At 40.2% G+C, this 25338-nt stretch overlaps 1 protein-coding gene across 15 annotated transcripts in view; it reads left to right on the top strand.

Annotated features, from left to right (window-relative positions):
- Window positions 1–25338, top strand: part of kif1aa (kinesin family member 1Aa) — a 48439-nt gene that overhangs the window by 18859 nt on the left and 4242 nt on the right. Inside the window, exons 15-41 of one of the 15 annotated variants that reach the window (XM_026157848.1) lie at window positions 2658–2860; window positions 3856–3935; window positions 4823–4898; window positions 5522–5601; window positions 7020–7126; window positions 7215–7295; window positions 7385–7565; window positions 8548–8620; window positions 9101–9191; window positions 9277–9425; window positions 9513–9691; window positions 10017–10154; window positions 12080–12385; window positions 15132–15250; window positions 15357–15442; window positions 16231–16360; window positions 17470–17632; window positions 17733–17823; window positions 17918–18036; window positions 18140–18195; window positions 18307–18522; window positions 19935–20043; window positions 20127–20193; window positions 20470–20554; window positions 20646–20751; window positions 23363–23389; window positions 25064–25087. In XM_026157848.1, coding sequence (XP_026013633.1) covers window positions 2658–2860; window positions 3856–3935; window positions 4823–4898; window positions 5522–5601; window positions 7020–7126; window positions 7215–7295; window positions 7385–7565; window positions 8548–8620; window positions 9101–9191; window positions 9277–9425; window positions 9513–9691; window positions 10017–10154; window positions 12080–12385; window positions 15132–15250; window positions 15357–15442; window positions 16231–16360; window positions 17470–17632; window positions 17733–17823; window positions 17918–18036; window positions 18140–18195; window positions 18307–18522; window positions 19935–20043; window positions 20127–20193; window positions 20470–20554; window positions 20646–20751; window positions 23363–23389; window positions 25064–25087 — 3142 coding nt within the window. The remainder of the gene's footprint in view (window positions 1–2657; window positions 2861–3855; window positions 3936–4822; window positions 4899–5521; window positions 5602–7019; window positions 7127–7214; window positions 7296–7384; window positions 7566–8547; window positions 8621–9100; window positions 9192–9276; window positions 9426–9512; window positions 9692–10016; window positions 10155–12079; window positions 12386–15131; window positions 15251–15356; window positions 15443–16230; window positions 16361–17469; window positions 17633–17732; window positions 17824–17917; window positions 18037–18139; window positions 18196–18306; window positions 18523–19934; window positions 20044–20126; window positions 20194–20469; window positions 20555–20645; window positions 20752–23362; window positions 23390–25063; window positions 25088–25338) is intronic. The other 14 variants (XM_026157850.1, XM_026157849.1, XM_026157852.1 and 11 more) reach the window with 14 other exon arrangements.

Here is a 25338-nt window from a genome sequence, read left to right as displayed (position 1 = left end):
CTTAATTGTTTCTTCCTTCCAAATATTCTCATGAAAGAGTAAAAAGTCTCAGTTTAAATATTTAGTGTTCTGGGGTTAATGGAATATGCGTTTATGAGATTTGAAAATCATGCTGCCTTTATCTCCATTTCAAACATTATTCCAAGTGGGGTTTTTTTGTATTTTATAATGAATAAATTAAAGAAAACGTACAGTATAGTTGGTCAATAGTAGCAATATAATTTGAACAGAAGTAAGCTATGTATTTTTAAAAATTATAGTACAGCTCAGTATGTTTATTAAGGTCTTTTTAAAGACCACACTGGCAGCAGCACATATAAAAAAATGTTTTTATCCTGTTTTAGCTATAAAGCTATATAAAAGTGGACCAGGTGATATAACACCTTTCCTGTGTTAGATCCCTAAGTTCTCAAGTTCCCTGAAAAAGGTCATTTGTAAAAAATAGAACTTTTAAGAGAAAGAAAATGTCTCTACTTTAAAAAGATATTTGGATAATTACCTTGTTACATTTCCCTTTACAGTTTACAAATCATCAGTCTGTCAACGCCTGTTGGCAGGCAGGATAACAGGGCACAGAGGAACGATAAGATGAGGGTGATGATGTAGTCTTCAGACATATAATCACTTACATAATAGTGGATCTTTTAGGTCTTCTGCACTTTTCATGCCATAGATTTTTACAGTCTTTCCATAATACACAACTTAATTAACCGCAGAGGCAATATTATGTGATCAATCTTGGCGAGCCGAAGCCTGTCCAGATGGATGGGTGTGATACACTTGGCCAGTTTATTGCTCTGTGTTGCCATAGCAGCAGCAGCAAGGTTGTTATTATTGCTTTCTGCTCAGGCCTTTCAGGTGCCACGATAAATCCAAGATAAAGCTCTGAACAGAAAAATATGAGGGGCCCTTTTTTATGTGTTACTTTAATAATAGATTTACCCAGAAATTTCATTCAAAGCTAATCAGACAAACTCATCGCTGTGTCTGATCCTCTACCAGAGAAATGGATTTCTGCTTCCATTAATTTGTTTGACATTAATAATTTCAGCAAAGCATGCTGAGCAGTAAATGCATCTTGCTGCTTTTAGATAATAATCTTAATTGAGAGTTCTGGCTTTCTAATGTTCTGTGCAGAAAATAAGACGCCATTAAAAATGAGTCATCGTGTTTGCGCACACAGGCTCTGCAGAGCTCACGTACTTTGTTGTTTTCCATAACTGGTGACAGTTTTTAATTTTTTGGTAGAGATGCTTGAATGGGAATGAGTAATGGAAATCTTTTCTCATGCTGCTCGAACAGTTTCTCAATGGTTCTGCATTAGGGCTGCCACAAACGATTATTTTGATAGTCGACTAGTCACCGATTATTTATGCGATTAGTCGACTAATCAGATCATCATCCACTGGACGTAAAACTACAGCTTATTGCACCAGCAGCATCTGCTCTTATATAACTATCATTAGCTTACAGCTTTAAGCTTTTAAGGTGCTAACTAAAAATAAAGACAAGATGATAGTTTATTCAATTTTAATGAAATTTGCAGATTGTTTCGGTGAAGTTTAATAAACTCCTTGCTATCTAAAATATAACAGGACAACGGAGTATATTCTCCAGCATCTCACACTTCTGATAATCAGCTGTCTGCTTGACGTTTATTCAGCTGTGTAAAAACTATAACTTTAATCTCAGACAAACCGATTTACTCAGGAACAAATAAAATACAAAAAAAAAAAAAAGCCAAACAACAACATTTTTAATTTATCTAAGTGACTCATATATATTTAACCTGAGTAGCGAAAGACGGCGGTGGGTTTGAAAACAATTTGCCGGGAGTCCGGTGTTCTCACCGCGCTAGTGACCTAGCCCCCGGCTAGCTATCGAGCTAGTGGGTAACAGACGTCTCCGAAAACGTCGGAGCGCTTTTGAAAATATGTGGTGTTCTGATAAACTGAGCCGATATTTGAGGTTTACACAGCTACATTCTCGGCTGAAAATATGTTAAACGTTTATTTTGTGACCCAGAAAGAATAATAAGAGTAATATTAAAACTAACTAGCTGCCGCCATTGTTGGAAACTGAGCTGGGCCGCGCTATGAATTCTGGGACACAGCTGCTTCTTCTTCTTCTTCTTCGGGGTTTAACGGCAGCTGGCATCCTTGTACATGCAGTGCTGCCATCTTCTGTTTCAGTCCGTTATTACACTCTTAAATCCTGCTACTTATTCCTGCGTCTTTTGGGATCTTACAAAGCTTCAAACGATGCGTCGACTATTAAATCAGTCGTCGACGATTTTGATAGTCGACGTAATCGTGACTAGTCGACAAATCGTGGCAGCCCTATTCTGCATATCACGCTGTGCTTGAAGTTTTGTATGGTAGCTACATTTTCGTTGAGTCGTCTTGTGGCTGGATGGCCTCCTTGTTGCATCATTTGAGTTGTCTGTGGCTTTCTGCTGGTGCTGCCCTCGCTTCTATGCTACCAGTTCAAATTTCTCTCTGTAAGTTAGATTTGTTTCAAGACACGTGTCTTCTTTCTTTTCTATTCTCTTCTCTTCCTTTTCTGTCTGCATTTCTCCGTTCTTTTACTCCCTGTTATCGATTACCCCAATCCCCGCTTCCTGTCCCCACTCCCCACGTCCCGTCCCACCCTGGCAGACATATCCGATTACAAGAACAATAACAATAAAGGCCAAGCTGTGAATCAAAGGGATGATCTCTCCACAGTGACCAATGCCATGACGGGGATGAGCCCCTCTCCATCTCTCTCAGCCTTGTCCAGTCGGGCCGGATCTATTGCCAGTCTGCACGATCGCATCATGTTCAGCCCAGGCAGCGAGGAGGCCATCGAGAGGCTGAAGGTGAGCACAAAACCCAGTTTAACCCCCACCCCAGTCTTACACAGTCAGGAAATAAAACTTCAGTGAGATTCACCAAGCATTTGTTGAGGTTCAGAGTCTTTCTAATTGTGGGCAGATTCAATAAAAAAGTTCAAAAAACCAAATTGGTCTTTTATACTTTTTGCCTTTCTGAGCATTTCCAGTAGATTATAACCAAAAACCTGATTTCCTAAAAACAAATGGGTCTTCAGAAATTCCCAGAGCCCAACAAAATGACCACCAACAGGCTTCCCACGCGCATATTTCTGACCAAAACCCAGACTAAGGCCATTACACACTGAGCATATTGTGAAAATTCTGAATTTTATCGATGCAAACACAGTACACGTTGCATTTTTGCAAAGAATTTGTGGGACGTGTACTCACAGCCCACCACAATGCAACTCAATTCATCAAAGAACAGCAGAACTGGCAACCAGTTCTATTCACAGGTTCACACCGAGCACATGTGACAGACGTGAAAAAGGCTCGAGACGCCGTGGCATCTGTCACACGTGCTCGGTGTGAACCTCATCTGTGAAGAGAATGGGGCTCCACTGGGACACCTACCAATTCTGGTGTTCCCTGGTGAATGCCAATCAAGCTTTTTATGAGCAGTGTAGTTATAATTAAAATGATGCACCAAGGAGGACAAGCAGAGCAGGGTCACCCCAGGCCCCCCTTTATCTGTGTCCCTGGCTCTTTCGGCCATTTTAATACTCAATGAAGCTCTACATTATGGCACAAAGACATTATATTCACACCCTTTTTTACATGCCAACATAAGGTCATCTAATGAAATCACAGATATGGGTCATTTAATTTCTGCTACTTAAAAAAGTAAGCAATTAAGTAAGCTAATAAAATACTGGAATTCTATTGCTTCATTGCTGAATTTGGATGTTTCTTTGCATTAAGTCCAGATATAGTTATTATTTAAATGATTATCACCACACTTTTTTATTTTTTAACGTCAGGAAACAGAGAAAATCATCGCTGAGCTCAATGAGACCTGGGAAGAGAAACTTCGCAGAACAGAAGCCATTAGAATGGAAAGGTAAGACAACCAGATGCTTAGTTTTATTTTAATTTATTTTATTGCATTGTTTAAATTCCTCTTTAAGATTAAACTTTGGAAATACTAAAGATGCCAAAACAGGAACAACATCCTAATAATTCAAGAAAAGAGAAACACAGGAGGATTACAACACACATACAAAAACTTAAATGCTGTAAGATGAGAGAGGTAATATTCAAAGGAAAAAAAGGACAATTTCCTGAATTAAAATTTCTAAATTTCCAAGATTACAGTTGTTCATTTGCAGGAAAATATATTTCTTTAAAAAACAAACTTTTTTTTGTTTTTATGAAAGTTTTATAAAAGTTTTATAAAAAATAAAGAAGGTCTCTAAGGTTAGTAGTAAATATTCAAAGTTTCAAGGACATTAAAGATATTAAAGTCAAAACCTGCAAAAACTAAAGATAAAAAAGCATAAGAAACCTTGGTGTTCTGAGATTAAAGTCACAGGCTGGATAATCTCACCTACACCACAGCGGCCATCAGGAAACGCTGTGTTAACGTTGTGATTCTGGGCTCAAATCAGGAATAACGTCATATTGCACCAAATGCAACCTACTACAGGCTAAGCTATAATCAACAAGAAAACCAAACTGATGTGGCATGTCCTCAGGTTACAGGATTGTAGAAGCAGTGACGTCTAGCTGTGGTTCTGTGATCAGATTGAGCTAATCTGGCAAAGTAACTGTTTGGCCAAAAATAAAAGCTTCCGGTGATCTGAGTATAGAGCAATTGGTGCCACTTCCAGAATAATATTGGGTCTATGCTTTATTTAGGAACATTTCTCATTGAATCAATGTTTAAAAAAAGTATATTTACATTAAAAAAAATATCTCACTTGGTATGCTGATGATATTCGTCAACAGAGAGGCCCTGCTGGCCGAAATGGGTGTAGCAATGCGAGAAGATGGTGGAACAGTTGGTGTGTTCTCTCCAAAGAAGGTAAAAGATGTATTCTACTTCTCCAAAACCACTGTGATATAATCCTTACCGCTTCGATTATTCACTGCTGTGCTTGTTTATTTACCCCCAAAGCCCACTGATAGCCCTAGAAAGCCCGAGCCCGTGTTTATCGACACAGTCGGGCTGTTTTCCCCCAACGAGGTTTGTAGCTCTGAAGTGTTTAAAGTGTCTCCTCTGATGAGTGCTCGAGCCTCGTCGAGGCAGATCAGACGAGAGTTTCACTGTTTCATTAAGTGTTATCCTAAATCTACTTCATTACTCACTTCAAACACTCCCTCACTGCACCGAAGGCAGCCATGGGTGTAAACATGGGGGAAAAGATAATAGCAGTGCCCTAATTTCAGTGATTTATGGCTGCTTGCCTGCAGCCCCAAAACATCTGACTTCATTAAACACTCCATGCTGGGACGCTGTGGGGAGTGACTGCATGGTTTTAACTATTGCTGATTGTTTGATGTTTCTTACTGGGAGAGCTTGTATTTCAGACCACCTGTTGTGCACAGCTGACATATGTTATAATGTAAATAACATATGGATGTTGAATGACTCATGCATATTGCTTACCGAAAGTTAACAGTGAAATATTCCCCGTTCTGTGTCAGACGCCTCATTTGGTGAACCTCAACGAGGACCCTCTGATGTCTGAGTGCCTGCTGTACTATATCAAAGACGGGATCACCAGGTTAGAGGCTGACATTTTACAGTGTAATAAGAGGAAGGTGGTTCTCACCCTGAGAGGACAAAACCACTGCAGGGGAGACCATGAGAAAATGCAATGTAAACAAATGTGATTTATGTAGAAAGTAAAGTCTGCTGAAGCTGTCATGATGACCTTTATTTAATTAAAACCCCACTTGGATCCTTTTTATTATTAGATGCCTCCCATATTATTGCGAATGACTCATAAAAAGTGTGGGGTCAGCTTATGATGAGGGCACACCAGAAAAAGTTTAAGAACTGCTGTATTAGAACGATACTGATTAAAAAAAGGACATTGTTTTTATGCTAATCTAACTTCAAGAGACAACAGGCCTGCATTGTAAACATGTTCTCATCACATGGCGTCATATAATGTTGTGTCAGATGCCTGTGCCTCACTGGCACTAAATGTTCTCCGCCAGCGGCCCAAATGTGGCTACATAGGCCACCGAGAGATAGTGATCCCCATTTAGAGACCCACATTTTCCACAGAAGGTTGGTCACAGGTTTATCAGCCAGGAGATTGTGGTTTGTCGCCCATTTTGACCCTTGTATTGTATTTAGTACTTGTTTTTTTTCACTACATACACTGATTTATATCATAAATGAATATATTCATATACATAAACTGTATATGAAAGATGGACATGCCATAAAGCTGTAATGGTTTTAATAGGCAGTAAGTGGATGAGAATTCCTGTAGTTGTTAAAAAGAAAAGGCGTATTTCTTGGTCCCTGTCCTCAGTGAACACCTTCCTGATGAGATTATGGGCTTAGATGCTAGCTTCAATTAGCCACTATGTGATTGTACTCTGTCACACTGATGTGATTTCAAAAGGAGAAGTAGCAGAAGTGTCGCTCTTCAGAAATCACCGCCTGGTTACTAAAAGAAATTCACTCAGCTTGATGTGAGCAGCTTCCTGCCAGAATTCTTTTTTTTCCTATGGATTCATCAGCCAAAGTAAAGGTATGGCTGGCTAATGATGTAGCCCAGCTAAGGAGGAGGCCATCAGTGATTACTTCCTGTGACACTGTCACCACCATGAGCCTCTTGTCACGGTGGATGGACGCTTTCTTCTGCACAGTGATACGATCTGATGGTGTAGCTTTGAACTGTTCACAGTAACGTTTGTGAATTTTTAAAGTAACCAGGTCATGATTTCCGAAAACAAACATTGTTACTGTGTTTTGGGATTGGGGTTTGGTTTCAGGTGCTTTCAGCACATCTGTATAGCCCAACAATTTAGATGAATAAAAAGCACGACATGCAGGAGGAAAAAGACTACATTTGATTTTGAGGTGAACTGTCCCTTTAAATGAAAAAGGACTAAATGTTACATAGATGAAGTGTGTTATTAACTTGCTTTTATATATATTCATACTAACTTTTATGTATTTTAGGGTCGGTCGTTTAGATGCCAGCAGTCGCCAGGATATAGTCCTCAGTGGTCACTTCATAAAGGACGAGCACTGCACCTTCACTAGTTCTACTGGCCCAATGGGAGAAAGTGAGACTTGTATCTGTGCACATCAAAGTTAAATATTGCTGTAATGTTGTCAGCAAAGCCTCATATGGAATTTTCTTTTCCTGAGCAGCAGTAATCCTTGAGCCTTGTGAAGGAGCTGAGACATACGTTAATGGAAAGAGGGTGACAGAACCCACTGTTCTGAAATCAGGTAGGTGCAACCTGTGCCATAACTAGCACAAACATTATATGCATAGATGTTGTACTTGTACTCTCTGATCTGATGTGATGCCCTTGCAGGAAATCGCATCATCCTGGGGAAGAGCCACGTCTTCCGTTTTAACCACCCTGTACAGGCCCGGGCTGACAGGGATAAGAACCCATGTGCCGAAACCCCTGTTGAGCCTGTGGACTGGGCCTTCGCTCAGAGGGAGCTGTTGGAGAAACAGGGCATTGACATGAAGCAAGAAATGGAACAGAGGTACGCCTTCAGGAATAAAGATACAGTAAAAGTCCATTTCTGGAACTTAAGGTAACAGTTAGTATAAAAAAAGGACCAGGTTTGCACCAATTCTTCTAGATTTTGCTATACCTATTGCAAGGTGCAATAAGGAAACAGTTTGTCCCAATGCACAGATAAACTGAATAAAATGTGTATTTTTATTCTTAGAGTAGATTTGAATGATTGATTGTCGTTCCTATCTTTCCTGTTTTACGTCAGAAATCAATCCCTGTCTATAAATAGTTCTGTCGTCTCCTCAGCCTGCTCATTTTTGTTTGCTCTGTTTGTTCCTGCCACATTTTTGTGCTTTGGATTACGTTGTTTCCACATGTTTTGGATCTTCTTTTTTTCTTTTGGACTTTGTTCTAATTTGGGCTCAGCAGTTAAGCTTGTGTCTTAATTTAACAGTCTTCGAGGGTACCACTCCAGAGACCCGCAGCTATTTCTAAAACTGCATTCAGTTACTTTTTAATATTTTCTGAGTCTGAGACTTCTGAGCAATTTATGAGCCAGTCTTCATGTATTAGAGAAAAAGCATCAGATAAAGCAGTGAGGTTAAAAACAGTGTAACCATGGACTCTTACATGGTGTGCATAATCTATATAGCTTTATCCCCACTGTTGCTACTGGCTGCTTTGTAACCCACCTCCAATCCAGTTCCTCATTTTAATGCTCAAATCAAAGTCATATATATCTACTGTCATTAAAGTCTGATCTTTTCTGTGCTGGGGTCCTGCATTCAGGAAAGGTGGAGAAGTCAGGACATAACTTCCATATCTCCAAATGTAGATGACTACAGATGGAGTGAGAATTTGCTTTTGTGGTCCTGTGACCGAAGTTGCCACTTTACCCAAGCCTGAGGCTTCTTTCTCAGTATCAATGGCTTAAAAACACACAGTGAGGTAGGGCATCACCCACCTACATCAAGTCTTTTTCGTTCACTTTGTTTTTTTGTCCTCAGGCTGCAGGAGCTGGAAGATCAGTATCGCAAAGAAAGAGAGGAGGCCAGCAACCTTCTAGAGCAGCAAAGACTGGTATGGTAATGAGAGTTCAGCTTTGACTGCTATCAGCAGTAATCATTAAAGTAAAACCAACAAAAAAATCTATCTGAACTGTCTTACACACAGATGTAGCTGCAGTTTGTATATTTCAGTATTGGTATCTACTGTTTATATTATATAAACTGTATTATCAGTGAGCAGATTTACAGAAAATACCAAATAAAAAAATTATGATGGTGTTTTCAGATCAAATGTGAAGCAAAGTTCACCTTACTGGAATTTCTAGGCAATTTTGCAACTCACAAATATTACTCAGCAGGAGAAAGAACCGATACCTGGGATTACATAACAGACACATTTGCACAGTATGCACAGTTGTACGCCGCGACACATTTTTCCGCGCTTTAAGTCTAAATGCAGTTTTTTGGGGCCTTTCATTTCACCAGTTATTAATGATTAATTCAACGTGAATGGCTTGTTCATGTATTTAAAACTTTAATTATAAATTATTAGGATTATGAAAGCAAGCTGGAGGCTCTTCAGAAGCAAGTGGACCGTTATAACCCAGAAGCCCCTGAAGAAGAGGAGGAACCGGAAGAAGAAGGTAAAAACAATTAATACAAAGACACATTTATAAATCTATATTAGGGATAATCATACCTTCATCGAGTCCTCTTTCTGGCCTACAGTGCAGTGGACGGAGAGGGAAAGAGAGCTGGCTGTGTGGAGTTTCCGTAAATGGCGATGCTACCAGTTCACCTCGCTGCGTGATCTCTTATGGGGAAATGCCATCTTCCTGAAGGAGGCTAATGCGATCAGTGTCGAACTTAAGAAGAAGGTTAGAAATGTCATTTAGACTGATGAATATATCCACAGGTCTACGCTGTGAAATGGCTCTTTGAGCATACTCGTTCTTCCCCTGCAGGTGCAGTTCCAGTTTGTGTTGCTGACAGACACTCTTTACTCCCCCCTGCCTCCTGACCTGTTGCCCCCAGAGGCAACTAAAGACAGAGAGAAGCGACAATTCCCACGTACTATCGTGGCAGTGGAGGTGCAAGATCAGAAGAATGGAGCAACTCACTATTGGACATTAGAAAAACTAAGGTGGCTGAACATGCACGCAAGTCTTTGATGAACAAAATCTTAAACTTATCTTGGTAATCAAAAATTCATTAAGTGTCGCACTGAAACTCTTGTTTTAGTGCTCTTCAGTTTGTAAGTCAGTTTCTTTTATTGCAAACATTCGCTTCAATAATTGCACTTCCAAATTAAAAATATCTACCAACCTAATATCGAACAGCAATAAAAAAAGAGCCATGCTTCAGTGTCTTCCTCAGTGCTATTTTATTTCTTCCAAGCTGTTTACTTTTACTCATTAACACCCTGCTCTGTTTCTTTTTTATGTCTTCATTGTTGGTGCTTTCTGCAGGCAGAGGCTAGATCTGATGAGAGAAATGTATGATCGTGCTGCTGATGTGCCCAACAGTACTGTGGAGGACTGTGAAAATGTGATGACGGGAGGTGACCCCTTTTACGATCGCTTCCCCTGGTTCCGCCTGGTTGGCAGGTAAATACTGAGTCCAACACATCGGGACAGGAATAAGAAATACAGAGGCCAAAAAGACCAGTATTAGCCATAGCTATCAGAAATTTAGGATATAGGGAGGCTGCTGTCCACTTTTCCACTTGCAGGACGTCGTTCCTGAGAGTTAAAGTTCCAGGCACTTGGGTTGGAAATGCGGCTTTACTGTGTGTGGAGTGTACTCCGAAATGATGGGGACACCTGCATTAATTATCTGCAGTTCATTCAGTCTGGTGTCCCTACTTGTCAAACTTTGTATTTCAGCCACTATAAAACCTGCCAGTACAAACTGAAGTAACTGTATCAAATACATTTGATAACAATACATCCCAGCTAATGACAGAGCTTTCTACATCAATGGGAAAATCATCTATGCAAGATTTGAGAAAAACATTTCGTCAGCCCTCCTACTCAAAACCTGTTGTTTCTTTCTCTTCCACCTTGGCACATGGCCTCCCAGTGTCTCTCTCTCGCTCTCGCTCTCTCACTTGCACCTGTTATGTAATATTAAGCGTCTCACTCCAGCCTTTAATGTTATTCAGCTCCTGCAAGACATGGAAACATTGGAAACTGTGCCCTTGAGCTGTTCTTTTTCAGGTTTTCAATCTGTCTGTCCATATTATAAAGGTGAAAGCAGGTGTATATTTATCCAGATGCACAACATTTGATGTTTTCAATGCTTTTAATAGTTTACTGCTATTTTATACTATATCCTTTACACTTGCAGTTTAAAAAATTTAAAAAATGTAGCTGCTGTCGAGAACTGATGGGTTGAATTAATGCATAACTATATACGAGCTCACTTTGTACATATGTGGCTGATGTGATAACTCAAAGTGACTGGCCATTTTCAAATGAAATCTGTATGACGTTTAATTTCTGTCATTACCTTTAGATGCAATTAAGCAAGCCCGTGAGCAAATGATCTTATTTCACACACATAAATATTCACTGCCAAAGCTCAGTTGCAGCATATAGAGTACCATTACAGTAATCCAGTGATTGCTGGGAGTAAATCCAACTGTAACAAGTGCCTGTTAACAGGTTGGTCACCAGAATTCATTTTGTGAGCAAATATGGTGTCAAACAGCACTGTCTACAGCAGGAGTGGGGGCACTCCAGGGCTCAGTGGCCGGTGTCCTGCAGGTTATAGATATCACCCTGGGTCAACACACCTGAATCAAATGATTAGTTCATTATCAGCCTCTGGAGAACTTCAAGACATGTTGAGGAGGTAATTTAGCCATTTAAATCAGCTGTGCTGGATAAAGGACACATCTAAAACCTGGACACTGGCCCTTGAGGACTGGAGTTGGACTCCCTCGGTCTATAGAACTGAAGCTGTCATTTAAGGAGGTTCTTTGCATGTGATCCCTTAAAAAGTGATCAATCATGGGACAGAGCTCCTTTGATGATTGGCTCACTTGGCATGATTAACTTTGGTTCCTTCCCCTGCTCACTTTTTTTTAACAGTTTAGATTACAGTTACCTGCAAGAGCGCGCATTCCTTGAATTGCCTTCTTTACATTTTATTCATCTTAGCCTCTTCTTTTAATACGCATGTGTAAAAATCTGTACTTAAAACAGTAAATTTGAATTCCCCTGACACTCACCAAGCAGAAACTTACATGTGCGGTTAAATCTGCGCATGAGGACTGGGCAAATTACAGTGAATACCTGTGTAGGTGAAATAATACTTGTTTTTGACATCTATATCCCACGATCAGCACAACATTTGTAGCTTTCTGCAGTCTCCCATCTGTCTTCTCTTTCTCTGCTCTTTGCTCAACACTGAAACAAACAATAAAAGCTGTTTCTGACTCAGAGGGAAGAAGGTTTTCTCCTGTGGATCAGTGCGTCCCTTCTCTCTAACTGTACTAACCTAGTTCCCATGTCTCTGGCTGCACCAGAAATCCCATTTTCAACACATGCATGAGCGAGCGCATGAGTGACCCCACCCCATCCCCGACCCTTTCCACCTCTGAAATTACTGAGCTGGCTGACTCGCAGCGGGAGGGTCGCGGGGAGGAGGAGGAGTTGGAGGATTTGGACGACCTGGACGATGATATCTTTTTGGACGACCCGAGCTCGGAGCTCGGGGTAGAGGATGATGATGATGATGATGATGATGATGATGAGAGAGAGCTCTGCCGAGGCTCCAGCGAAGGCCTGGATCCCTTTTACGACCGCTCACCATTATTCAGTGTAGTGGGAAGGTTGGTGAGGTTTCAGGAGCATGCTGATGGAGGAAACTAGCTCTTTCACGCTGAGATGCAAGGTCCCTTTCCCTTGGCAAACATCAGGGTAGATGGAACAGTATTCTTGGAAAAGCAGTGAATAATAGCGTGTATATCTTCACATAGCCCTCCTTGAGTTGTGGGCTGGGCATGCATAAATACACAAAATATAACCATAGTGTGCTTTGTTATTTTATGTGGCAAACATGAGGTGTGATCTTAAAGTGATTCTCTCCATAAAAATTAAAAAGCAAAGCATACCTAAGTTGATTTTTGCCAAACACCCCTGTAAGGTTATCTCTTTGTGCACCTCTGGATAGCTTCCAGCATGACAGCAATGTTTATATGACCAAGACTGTCTTTATTTGGCCCAAAACCACAGTTCAGCTTGTTCTCACTGGATGTTAAAGTAAAACTGTGCATTTCCAGTCAGTGCACTGTATTTTGTGAATTTGACATTTTGAAGCTACATTATTTGCATTTTGGCAGCTGCTATGTTGTTTATTTGGACCCCATAGTGATCATATCGGAGGTTGTAATGCTTGAATTCATCAAAATTGGTACAGAAATTTATTGGATGGTCTTTATCACAGAGGTCAACATTAAAATAGCATTTTAACATGGGAGTCAGTAGGGATTGACTTGCTTTTGGAATCAGGATAAGTGGTTACTAGTGGAACCGCAGGCTTGGCCCTTGGATGCTGGCTCATGTTTTCAGCCCTGCAGCATCTCCTAATCCAGGAGACTGACTTAGTTCTTGGACACTCTTCCACTGAAAAAAGCTCTTTGGTCGTTGGGTTGTAGATAGAGATCCAGCTCTCTTTATTAAGGATAATCCTGAACATGAACGTAGTGACCTAATTTTCATAAAGTCCATGGCAAATCTTCAGGTGAAAGTGGTCATCCATCAGCCATCCAAAGAGTGATTCAAATAGACGCTACACTGCCAGCACTCTAAGGTTACACAAGGAGATGACCTTGAAGGGGAAATTAGTCAAACTGAAGTCTTCTCCAAATTACTGTCCACCTCAGAGATCTGCTGGTTCAGTGTTAACACTGGCATGAAGCATTTCAGTTGGAAAGCTGCAACCGAAATTTGGAAAACAACTTTTCCTACATTTTTTTTAATTGTGGTATTTCCTTTTACTGATTTCCTTAAACACTTGCTTACACTTGCTCAAAGTCAAACCAGACCCTTTAGTGTCTTGCCTTAGCTGTCACAGTATCTCTAAATCTTGAGCTGAAAATGTTGAGTACCACACCATGCGGACACTGGAGTAGACATTTCTGGACTTTAAGGTCCATCTTTTCCTTTTTATCTTTAATCTCTCTTTCAACTAAATGCTTATTTTTCTTTGCTTTTGGAGTGGGGGTATACAGTGGCTCGATGCATCTCACTCTTACTTAAGTTCTTCTTAAATTCAGTCCAGAGTGGGTCCATGTACGCTTCTTGTTTCTATGCAGTGCTGACGCTGAACGGCTGTTTGAGGTGTATGTCAAATCATAGTGGCTTATAAAAAAGAAAAAGGACTTTTGACTCCCCAAAGCACTGATGCAGCTCAAGAAGTAGATAGAGGTCTGATGTGCATAGTAAGAGGAACAAACAGCGAAATGTTCTCACCGTGCTGTGAAACCTGAATACAGTTGAAAGAATCTGAAAATTTTTGAGCTAAGTGGTGTTCGAACAAAGACTCAAAATCTCAAGATGAAAGAGCTGGTTTCTGCAGCAGCTGTCTCTTTTAGGCATGCCAGAGCACAAGTCTTTTCATTTTGACCTTTTTTTTTTTTTGTCGGTTTTTACGTGAATACGTCTGATGATGAACTCGTACCTCTATTTTGTACAAATTACCACTCCGGCCCAGGAGGTGCACTTTGATTTCTGATGTCATTCGTTGGTTTTTGATGTAGCATACAGTCTATGAAGCTGTTGGCAGTTTTGATTCAAGCTGAGCCATGTTCCGTATGATGATTTCTGTTCCATTTGCTTTTGATTCCTTTTGAGTCAAAAAGTTGAAAGCATTTTTGTTCACCTTTTTTGTCCTGAGCATGCCTTATTTGCACCTCACCAATCTTGTCATAAGCCTGTCCTTTTTTACGCTGTCCACCCTTAAATGTCTATCCCTATTGGCTTGTGAAAAATGTGGATCAGTTATTCCATTATTTTTAAGAAAAGCATTTCTAATGCAGCTGTTCCCAAATTTCTATTCTCAAAGAAACATAGTCTGTAGCAAAGTGCTTTAAGTTCTCAGTTTGGCTTTATACATTATATAGAGTCATTGTCATGATAGCATGTGATCATAAAGCAATGCATTAAAATGAATTCATTGCTTACGACGAAAACATCTGCTATCCAGCAAAGTCTTGAGCTGGGTTCTAATTTTTAAAGTTAATAAAAAGAATTGAAAGTTTAGCCTTACATACATGCTCCTTAGCCTCACTATCCTTCATCAGTACAACTCAAAAGTTTAGGGTTATTGCATGTGACCCATTATTGACCTGATTATATAGTCATTATTGGATGATAAGGATAAGCCCACTCCAAAGCAATAGTAAAGGGCAGCCATGGCCGTCGCAAGAGCAGTCCCAGCTTCTGTTTGGTTGCTTTGCAGTTCTGTGTTCTGTTGTCCAGTCCAGTGATTTTTATCAAATGTGGCACGTCTCCTTGGTCTGGTTCTTGTTAATGCTTTTTTTTCCCCTTTTATTCTCTCTTTGGCTTCCCATGCAGGGCTTTTGTTTATCTGAGTAATCTGCTGTACCCGGTTCCGCTCGTCCATCGCGTGGCCATTGTCAGTGAGAAGGGAGAGGTAAAGGGCTTCCTTAGGGTGGCAGTACAGGCCATATCAGGTAAGGCTCAAATCCTCAGACTCACGATTGTTGAAGCGATTGACGGGACAAGCTGTGTGTGATTTCTGGAGGGAGTGAGGTGAAGGTTCTTTGTGTTTCCCTCCAGCTGATGAGGAGGCTCCCGACTACGGCTCCGGAGTGAGGCAGTCGGGCACTGCCAAAATCTCCTTTGAGGATCAGCAGTATGAAAAGGTAGTGAAAAACACACTATAGTTATTACAGTTAGTTTTCACAGTGTAGGATTTACTTCTGTATACAGTTGCCGTCACAATTTTTGTGATTTTAGGTGTTTACAAAAAGAGTTGAATTACACGCTGTTCTAAGGCTTCTTAACATTTGTAACATTTTTGTAGAACTCGATGTACCCTCTCAATAGATTTAGGGTTTTCTGGCCATACAAACATGCTGGTCAGTGGCTTTGACCAATCACTTATCTCGAATGTAAAGAAAGGATCCTGCCATCATACAGCGCTGTGTCACCAGTGTAGACGTTTACTTCACTCAGATGGCACCAAACTGTTACTTTTGCTAATATTCCTGCCTTCTCTCCAACTGATAGATGTATTTTGTATTTTTTTTTCAATTTTAGAAGAACTTCTTTTACCATTTAAGTTTCCTTTGATGCATTTTCTGTATTTATAGAAACAGCCTCCAAGTACAAGGGCCAAACTCTGAATCATCTCCAGACCTTTTATCCACTTATTTTATGAAGAAATTACCAAGAAATAACCCATACCCGTCATTAAAATTGCCTTTGAGAGAATTCCAACTACATCTGAAATATGTGACTATATTTAGAAATGTGTTATTTCTCTACAATGAATGCAATAGTGGCGCTCAAATTAAGAGGGAAATGCAAAATAAAGCCCTCGTTATCATATACAATAAGTGAAAAATGTTTTGGTAGACAACTAAATGAGTAAATGATGTAACTGTTTAAAAATCTGAGGACTGTTCACCACTCTGCTGTGCTCTTGTAGTTCCAGTCAGAGTCCTGCTCTGTAGGACTGTCCCACACTGGGATTTCTCAGGAGGAGCTTCGGATCGTGGAGGGAGAAGGGCAGAACGCAGAAATGGGGCCGTCAGCTGATGAAGTCAACAACAACACATGTGCGGGTAATCGTATTTTACGAGTGAATGGACACATGTTCTGCATGTTTGCTTGTGTCTGTATGTGTGTGTATGTGTGTGTGTGGTCTCCTTTTTGGCTCAGCAGACTGAAAATTCACAGGAAAGACTTTAAAAGAAATTATGTTAGATAGGCTTGGATTTAGAGGGCAGACAATGGCAAACGGTGGCTCATGTGGAAGACGTATAAATTAGCCCAAATGCTTGTCTCCAATTTCTTGGTAACTCCAGTCCATTCCTGGTCTGTTCCAGTAGAATTTATTGACAGTCAGCTCAGCATCTACCTGGAATGCAACCTACCCAACAAAAACATTAAAAAGAAGTGACTAAACATCACTGAGATCTGTTAATGAGTAAAAATGTGAAAAACTTGTCTTTTGAAGTCTTTGAAAACACATTTCTTTACTCCTAAAGAAAATTTACTACTAAATGTGGTTGAAATCTAAAAGTGGTTGAAGTCCTCACCGACCTCCCCTCAGACAACCAGGAGATTTGAACCCAGATGCTTCTTGCTCTTTTTTTATTAACACTAATGAGATCATCTAATGGTCAGAATGATGCTGTAAAGTATTCTGCGCCAGACATTTTACAAATAAAAAAGATGCAAAAAACAATCAAAAAAGCAAAAACACCCACTAAATCTAATAAAAACACACAAAGGAGTAAAAGGAGAGGCCTTTTTAAACAGCAGGGATTTATATAACATCCATACAGTGTTATACAATCTTGCAGTGTCTTTCACCTCACGTACATGTATGCAGTATTTACCAAAGTCAAAGTGTAGAATGAACAGTGTCTGAATTTCTTGATCAATAAAATAGATCACTCTAAGTAGATTGATGATTTATTCATTGCCTTTAGATCAAAAAACTAGAATATCAACACTGAAAAGTCAAGACCCTTGCTACTGGGAAACCTTTAGGTTGTCCAATATCCTCGAATAACAAAGCTTAATCTTTAAAAATTAAACATGAAGGTCACGCCCACCAACCAGATTTAGGTTAGGAAAGAACTTTCATGGATGTCTAGTCTAGTTTCCAACCTGCGTTTATTTTTCTTTTTTCCTTTTTCTTTTTTGTGGTTCCTTGCAGCTGGATCAGATGAGGTGGAGAATCCACTGAAGCCTGGTCTGGATGGAGCACTCGATACAACTCTGGAACATCTCAGGATCGGTAATATTTTTACCTTCAGAGTGACTGTCCTGCAGGCCTCCAGCATCTCTGCGGAATATGCCGACATCTTCTGCCAGTTCAAGTAAATTGCTCTTCACAATATTTCCGCTGGAGATTTGTGATCGTTGGTGTTCTTTTTACTGTTTTACATGCAAACTTTGCATTGATTACTTTGTCTTTAGCTTCATCCACCGCCATGATGAGGCCTTCTCCACTGAACCCCTAAAAAACACAGGCCGCGGCCCTCCTCTCGGCTTCTACCATGTGCAGAACGTAAGAAGAGTCGGCTTGTGTCCTGCACAGCTTTATGCATTGTTCTGTATTTAAGAGTTTAGGCACTAAAATGGACTGTTTTTTGTTTTTGTAGATTGCTGTTGAGGTTACTAGATCATTCGTGGACTACATCAAGACTCAGCCAATTGTGTTTGAAGTCTTTGGCCACTACCAGAAGCAGCCTTTTCTTCCTCTTTGTAAAGATGTCATGAGGTACTGTGTTTGCTTATAGCATTTACTGCATTTATACACATACTATGATGAATATGCTTGCAATTCTTTATATTCATACGTAACTGTGTGTTGTGACACCCAGTCCACTACGCCCCTGCAGGAGACAGTTTCCACGAGTGATGCCTCTCTCCAAACCAGGTAAATAAGATGCTCTGCTCGTGTCTTATCATTTATTTTTGTTGTATTGCTGTGGTACTCGTCTGCTTGCAAGTCGTATCATCTCAGCTTCATGTTGTTGGGTGCGAGCAGTGGATCCTGACGCCTCGTCGGACCGGGAGAAATCGCTGGAGCTCATCCGATACTTGGTCCCAGATGTGTTCAATGGGTCACTGGTGGACTCGCTGTCAGGCCACGCTCTGTCTGCCGCTGGCTTAGCTGCTTCCTTCCTGCTGGAAGGAAACGAGCAAGCTCAGCTGCCAGCTCCACCCATCTCTATCTGTTCAGTTATTAAAGCTCAGAAGCCGGGTTGGTCACTGATCGGTCAGATCCAAGAGAATCCTGCAAGTGGAAACCCTTTTTTATATCGAGTGTTTTTCTTGGTGTGACTTAAATGAGCCAAGTGCATTTTAAAAGCACTAAAAGTATCTCTTCTAGCTCTAAGGTTTTGTGACTGAGTCGCCTCATAGATGAAGCACTAACACAAATATTCAGTGTCAGTTACTAGTTGCTACTTGCTGTGTAGTAAAACTCAAGTTAATCGATATAAAAGGGGAGTTTTCATGTGTCAGGATTCTGCAGTTGGATTGGCTCTCTTGTACTGTGTGTTCACTGTTATGTGGTGCGTTCTCCTTGCAGTTCCCTCTTTGAGCTCCTCTTGATTGGATCACAGTGCCTTTCTTCTATATTAGTCTGCCACGAATGAAACTCTCTCCGATGGGAATGTTAACTATAATGTACATTGTGGTGCATATGCATGTATAACACACCTGAGATTTATCAATCCCTGGGAGTAAATTCACATGTTATAATAGGAAAGCAATCAATCCAAGGAGGTAGAAAACAAACAGATGAAGAATTAAATGCAGCAAAAAGGCAACCATTTTACAGGCTACAAATTTGTCTCACCTACTTTTAACCTGTAACAGTACAGATATTTAAAGCAGTATATGTCTATCTGTAGTGTCACATCAGTTTTGAGCTGGCTACATTTTTAAAAACATTTTAATGAACAGCTAAAAACTAAAACCTGAACAATATTGGTGTTAGTTATCCACCAGATTGTTATTTCAGTTATTCCATTGGCTAAGAATTATATTGCATCTCTAAAAGTGACACTTGAAGCACCTTTAATATATATAAATACATAGTAACTCCCACAATGCATCACATTATACTGTATTTATTCTTATAAAATTGATTTCTGCTTCAGCTTGGGACAAATTTAAGGGATGCATGGATTTTTTTTCTTTACCTCTGAACTGCTTTTGGGCACCAGTGGAAATTAAAGGATTTCTTTAACTCTTAGTCAGTCTTATTAACATTATAGACTTACTGTACAAAAATGTTACTATTATCCATCAGGCGACCAAGCTTTTATAGAGATTAAGATGTCTGGCATTGTAAATATCCCCACTTGGTCACCTGAACGTTAAAGTGCTTTATAAAGACATACATATGCATTCTCTCACCTAAAGGATGGTTCAGACTTTTATTTCTTTACACAGAGCGATCGAAAATGTGCTAAATGAAAAAAAAGCTTCTTGTACAGTACTGAGTGGGTGCTCCTTCCCTGAATCACTGATTTCCTTTCTTCTCCCGTTTCTCTTTCCTTTGTAGGGTAGGTAGCTGTTCTCCCCGCTGTTAGCTGCTAGCCTGCACTAGGTTTACCCCTATTGTGCCTTCTTGTATAATCCTCTTTCTAATCTTTTTCAACGCAGTACCTGCCACCAAACTGACGGCCATGACCCGTCCACAGGCAGGACCCTGTCACTGTAAATATGACCTCATGGTTTTCTTCGAGATCTGCGAGCTGGAGGCGAACGGGGAGTGAGTATCCCGAGTCAGCAGAAAATTGGGAGAATTTGATGGGCCACAGAAATCTCTGAGACTCTCTTTTTTCTGTCATTCAGCTACATCCCTGCAGTAGTGGACCACAGAGGAGGAATGCCCTGCCATGGCACATTTCTTCTGCACCAGGTATCTTAGTCAGGCTGGGAGCAAATATGTTGCAGTCAAATCAACTGTCATCAAAGGATCTTTTATGCCTGAAGATATTCGCATTTGCCCTCTCATAGCTCTGCTCTGAGAGGGCAAATGCAATTCTACCCAGAATGACGCACATCAAAATCGTCTCCAATTTGGTCTTAGTAATTGTAGACAGCCTGTTCAGTGGATGTGTCACACTCTGCAACCTTTGAAAAATGTCTTAAAAGCATATTCTGTGTGCTCACTCTATCTTTGTTCCTTCTTCAGGGCCTCCAGAGGAGAATCACCGTTACTATTGTACATGAATCTGGAAATGACATAGAATGGAAGGAAGTCCGTGAGCTTGTTGTAGGTAAGACTGATGTTCAGCTTCTCTAAAGCTGAATACATTTTACCAATAGTCTGTATGAGCTGTTCTCACTGAGGCATTTCTGCTTTCCCAGGACGTCTGCGCAACACGCCCGAATCTGATGAGACCATCATTGATCCTAATATTCTATCTCTCAACATTTTATCTGTTGGATATGTCAGGCCCCTGCACGATGACAGGTATGTACTATGCTTAATGTTTGAAGCAAATATTTTTCATTTAAATAGCAAACTACTGTGTTCCCATAGCTTTTTGAATTATATGGCAGCTCAGCTGAATTTGGAAACCACTTTACGGTTCTGATGTTTGTGAGTCTTATCTGAGAGTGCGCGTTACTGCTGCGGCAGCTCCTGCACTGGAACACGACACACGGCAAATGCATGGCACATATGGGGTGACCAGGTGTCCTCAAACTTCATTTTATTAACCCGTTCTCCCACATTTTGATTAGCTCATGTTTACCAGAGTCAACAGATGCTTGCAGGAAATATGTGGCTTGAAAATAAGTGCGCTGATTTATGAAGTTACCATAAAACCTAAAATGATTTGGAAACAGAATAGCAACTGAAACAGAAGCTAACAGTTTTAATGCTTTCTGGAAAAGACAAATGAAATAAACAAGTATGTAAAGACCATTAAAACAAGCCTTTGCTTCCATTTGTGCTCGTAAAAAGTAAACCATATTTGTTCTTCAATTACAAGTGAGATTTATGAAATAATTTATAGCCCACAAAATCTTTAATGACATCTAATCTGCTGGGATCTGGTCACCCTAAGCATATAAGTTGTAAAAAGCATGGCAGCAGAGTCACAGCTTGAATGTTATGTAAGGAAACTCTGCAAATTCCCTTTGTGTTCTTATCGTTATCACTGTAACTGCATGACTATGCTGTAGATCCCTCTTTCTGACAACAGCAGGTCAGATCCAGAGTCACTTTCTTTGAGTTATTTAAGAATCTCTTTAAAGCTACACTTACCACACCAGTAGCTCTGAAGTCACTCGTCCATGCTGGCTGCGCGACCCTCCTTGGTGTTAATATATGCTGCTGTTGGTTGTCTCATTGCACCTACATGTTGCATCTCACTGTGTTCATCACCTCTCATTTAAATCCTCTCATCACTGACCCCAGTGTAGGTTTAAAAAGTGTTTTTTATTAACCGTGCACCTTAATTTTACTCTGTGTAAACAGATCAGTATAAAATAGAAATGCATGCCCTTCTAACTTTTCCACTGCCATGCATTTCTTTACTTAAATATAAAATCACTAACACACCTTTAACTATTTTGTTGTTGTTTTCTACTCAGTGCAGAGTCATTCATTTGACATGCAGCATTTCATCATTTTATTAAATCACCTGATTGACCTTCACTTTTCTAATGACCCTGGAAATGATGTTTCTGGGTGTGATGTACAACTGGAGCCTAGTTTATAAAGAAAAACAGAAGAACAGAGAAGGTGTATTGTTCCCTTAATGAGTAATAGCATAACTAACACAAAGTTCACAGGAAAGAGGTTAGAATGAGCTGTGGTGAATGTATAACAGAAAAATATGTTCTGACTTTTATACATGCAACTTTTTGTACAGACACTCATTTTATGCATCATTTCCTTGCCTCCTTTTCTTGCATTTTATCACAGATGCAAACCAAGGAGGTAAGAGAGGAGTTGAGCCAACATTTAACAGAATGAGAGGCTGCAGAGACATCATTTTAAAGTGATTTTAATTCAAAGTGTAGTGCAGAAGCAGTATCTGGCCATTGCTTTGTTACAGCCTGCCACTGGTATTATTTGATAGCGGTACACATTGTGAGAAGAGTGTAGAGATATCATGCATTTTTTTTGATAATCCTCTCCACACTAATGGAGACAGGCAGAAAGAAAAAATGAATACAAAAGAGTAATTACTTCTCCTGTTATGGTTTTTACATACCTTTCAAGCTCAAAAGACTTCCATAAATTACATAAATGTATGTGCTTCCTCATCCTTCCTCTCCTCTGTGTGTTTTATAAATTGAGACATCCTTCAGGATTGATTTAATGTGGAGTGTCTGGCAAAGGATGGAGGAGAGAGGAGTCGAGGAAGTGCAAAACAGAGAAATGTAAAAAGCCCAGTTTGCACAGCTTAATGTTAGCATCCCACCAGTAGAGGGCAGTAGGTTTCTTTTTTACAGCTGATGAGAATTTAGGATTAAACAGCAATTGATTTGTAGATGGACCATTCGGTTAATAAATCAAGTAATTGCTGCCATAAAAGATGTTATTAACTCTTTTTTTGCTTCTTTATTAATATCTAAAATTACTTAACTCTCATCCTTGTATAAATCTTATGGTAGTAACTCTTATGTAGTAGTAGACCTCCGTGAGTATATTTACAATATAAGAAATATGAATGATGATATTGTAATTATTCACATAAAAAGTCCTGAAAATTATAGCGCATCCTGACCCTGCTTTTTTTTTCTCATTGCTTAATCTCTCTTGCTTCCCGTATCGCCAAGAAATCTAACAACATCAGCAGCAGCATCGTCCAGATTTGGGTTTACTGCGTTTTAATGTAAAGCAACCGAGAGCTCCATACTGTACTAACCTCTAACCTCTGCTGGATCAGCCTTTCTTTAACCCTAATTGTTTGTCGTGTTATGGGCTCAGTAGCCAAAACTTAAGCTTAATGGCTAAGCGCCAGATCAAGCTGCAGTCCAGTGTGGTCAGAAACTAACATCACAGTATATGATGCTAACATTTTTCTCCCTCCAGTCCACTAACGGAATGTTGTTTTTTGCTTTTGCAGACAGTTTCTTGATTCGGACATGCCTAGGTATATTATTTGCCTCTGTTTTCATGCTCTTAAGTTACACGAACGCCTCATCTTTCTAACGTCCTCCATACCCTGTCATCTCTTTTGTGATTTTGTTACCTTCTCTCTGACTCTGTCATTGCTGTCAGCATTTCAATTGTGCCTCTTTGCTTCTCTGGCTGTGTTGGATGTGTGTTTGAGCTTCTGTCAGGCCGATGACGGACGGGATCTGCATGGCTCTGCTTTGTTTCACGTGGACTGTCCTTGGCCGTGTCTCTGCTGGAGGTGTCGTGGGGCCAGTATCAAACTCTCGGTTTCCACTTCAGCTGATGAGGCAGATTTTAGAACACGAATGTTTACTCTGTCTTTAGCCTGTTTGTTTACAAATGCTCCTTTATTTGCAGATTACATTGAGAAGGCAGTAAAGTAAAACTGTGAAGAAGGTGCATTTGTACTGGTTACCAGTAGAGGGTGGTAGGAATCCATCACAGAAACATAGCCTAATTCTACAAAGGCAAACTGATATTTAAAAGAGGCTAAAAATAGGTTATTTTCTGCTTTTGTCTCTCAACACTGTTTCTTATGTTCATTTTTTTGGCCTTTACAGTGAAGGAATATTTTGAATCCATGGATATGATTTTGTTAGTCACCTCTAATCCCAAGAGTCAGAGTGTTTCCCATCAAAGCTACAGAATATTAACAGGAACACTGTTCGCTCGCTATTTCTCAAGTGCTGCAATATGGATCACATCATTTACAGTACGCGCTCTGGCACGATACTCCAGTGCAGCTATTAAAATGTATTCCAGTGAACCATTACCTCACCAGTAGCACTTTACACAAAATTGCTGCAATGTTGTGAATATTTTTAAATCCTACTCGTACCTCAGCGGAACTCTGCCAAACACCAGAAACAAATGGTTCCTCACATGTTATGCCAGGAGCATGACTTCAGTGCTGGCTCCCACTTTTTTAGGAGGCAGTAAAGTGCAGAGAAGCACATGTTGGAGGGGTGCAGGGAGGAAATTGCTTCGTTGTAGTGTAAGCGAACAGGTTCCTACTACTGGGGGAAAAAGTGTGCATGTGTGAAGGTGTGAATTTGTATGAACTTGCTAATTGCTGGCAACACAAAAGGCACCTCTCCTTTATTCACGCGAGCTCTACGCATAGATGTTTGCTTTCTTCTTAGTGACACTCTGTTCACTTTCCCACAAGGTCACCTCAGTCCAAGGCCAGTGGGCCCAACATCTGAACCTCATGAAGAGTCCGTACGGCCTCTTTTCATGGCTTACAGAAACATTAGTTTCCTTTTACAGTTCTTGCTTGGATTATCTTTTTTAGATTTAAGGCAGCACCGGGCTACTGGCCAGAATAATAAGTGACTTCAGTGTGTGATTATTTCCCCTCGAGGGACACGAGGAAAAATTGTGTACATTAGTGTATGGAGTAAATCATCGGAGGAATAGAAAGCAGCATTGTTGTGCTTGAAGAATGGTCCCGTGCTGTTATTTGACCTTCTCTAACGTACAGTAAATCAGCCGTCCTCACAGAACCTCCTCGCTCTATCTGATGAGCTTTGATGAGTTATCAGTGTGAAAAAAAGGCAAACAGCATCCCAGCCACACAAGCACACAAGCACAACATACTTCCTGACTCTCACTGTCTATTCTTTTGCTGATTTTCTCTTTCTCACAGCATTTCCCTGGGAGTTGACCATAGGTATTTCACTGCCCTGTCCCTCATGTTTACCTGCTCGTGCCTCATCCCTCCATTGCCTTTCTTTCTGTACCAATATTCATCTCTGCTCTCTTTGCTTTTCTGTGATGTTTTATACAAAGCAAACATAACTCAGTCTGTTTGTTGCATGCAAAATGATCATATAAGAGCTTTTGTTTTATTGAAAACTAGAGAAATATTTACTAAAATGTTTATATATTGCACAAGTGGATCAGTAAATTGATTTGCTTCTG

The sequence above is a fragment of the Astatotilapia calliptera genome, chromosome 23, assembly GCF_900246225.1.
Source record: "Astatotilapia calliptera chromosome 23, fAstCal1.2, whole genome shotgun sequence".
Lineage (NCBI taxonomy): Eukaryota > Metazoa > Chordata > Actinopteri > Cichliformes > Cichlidae > Astatotilapia > Astatotilapia calliptera.
This window is presented reverse-complemented; position numbering and strand designations above follow the sequence as displayed.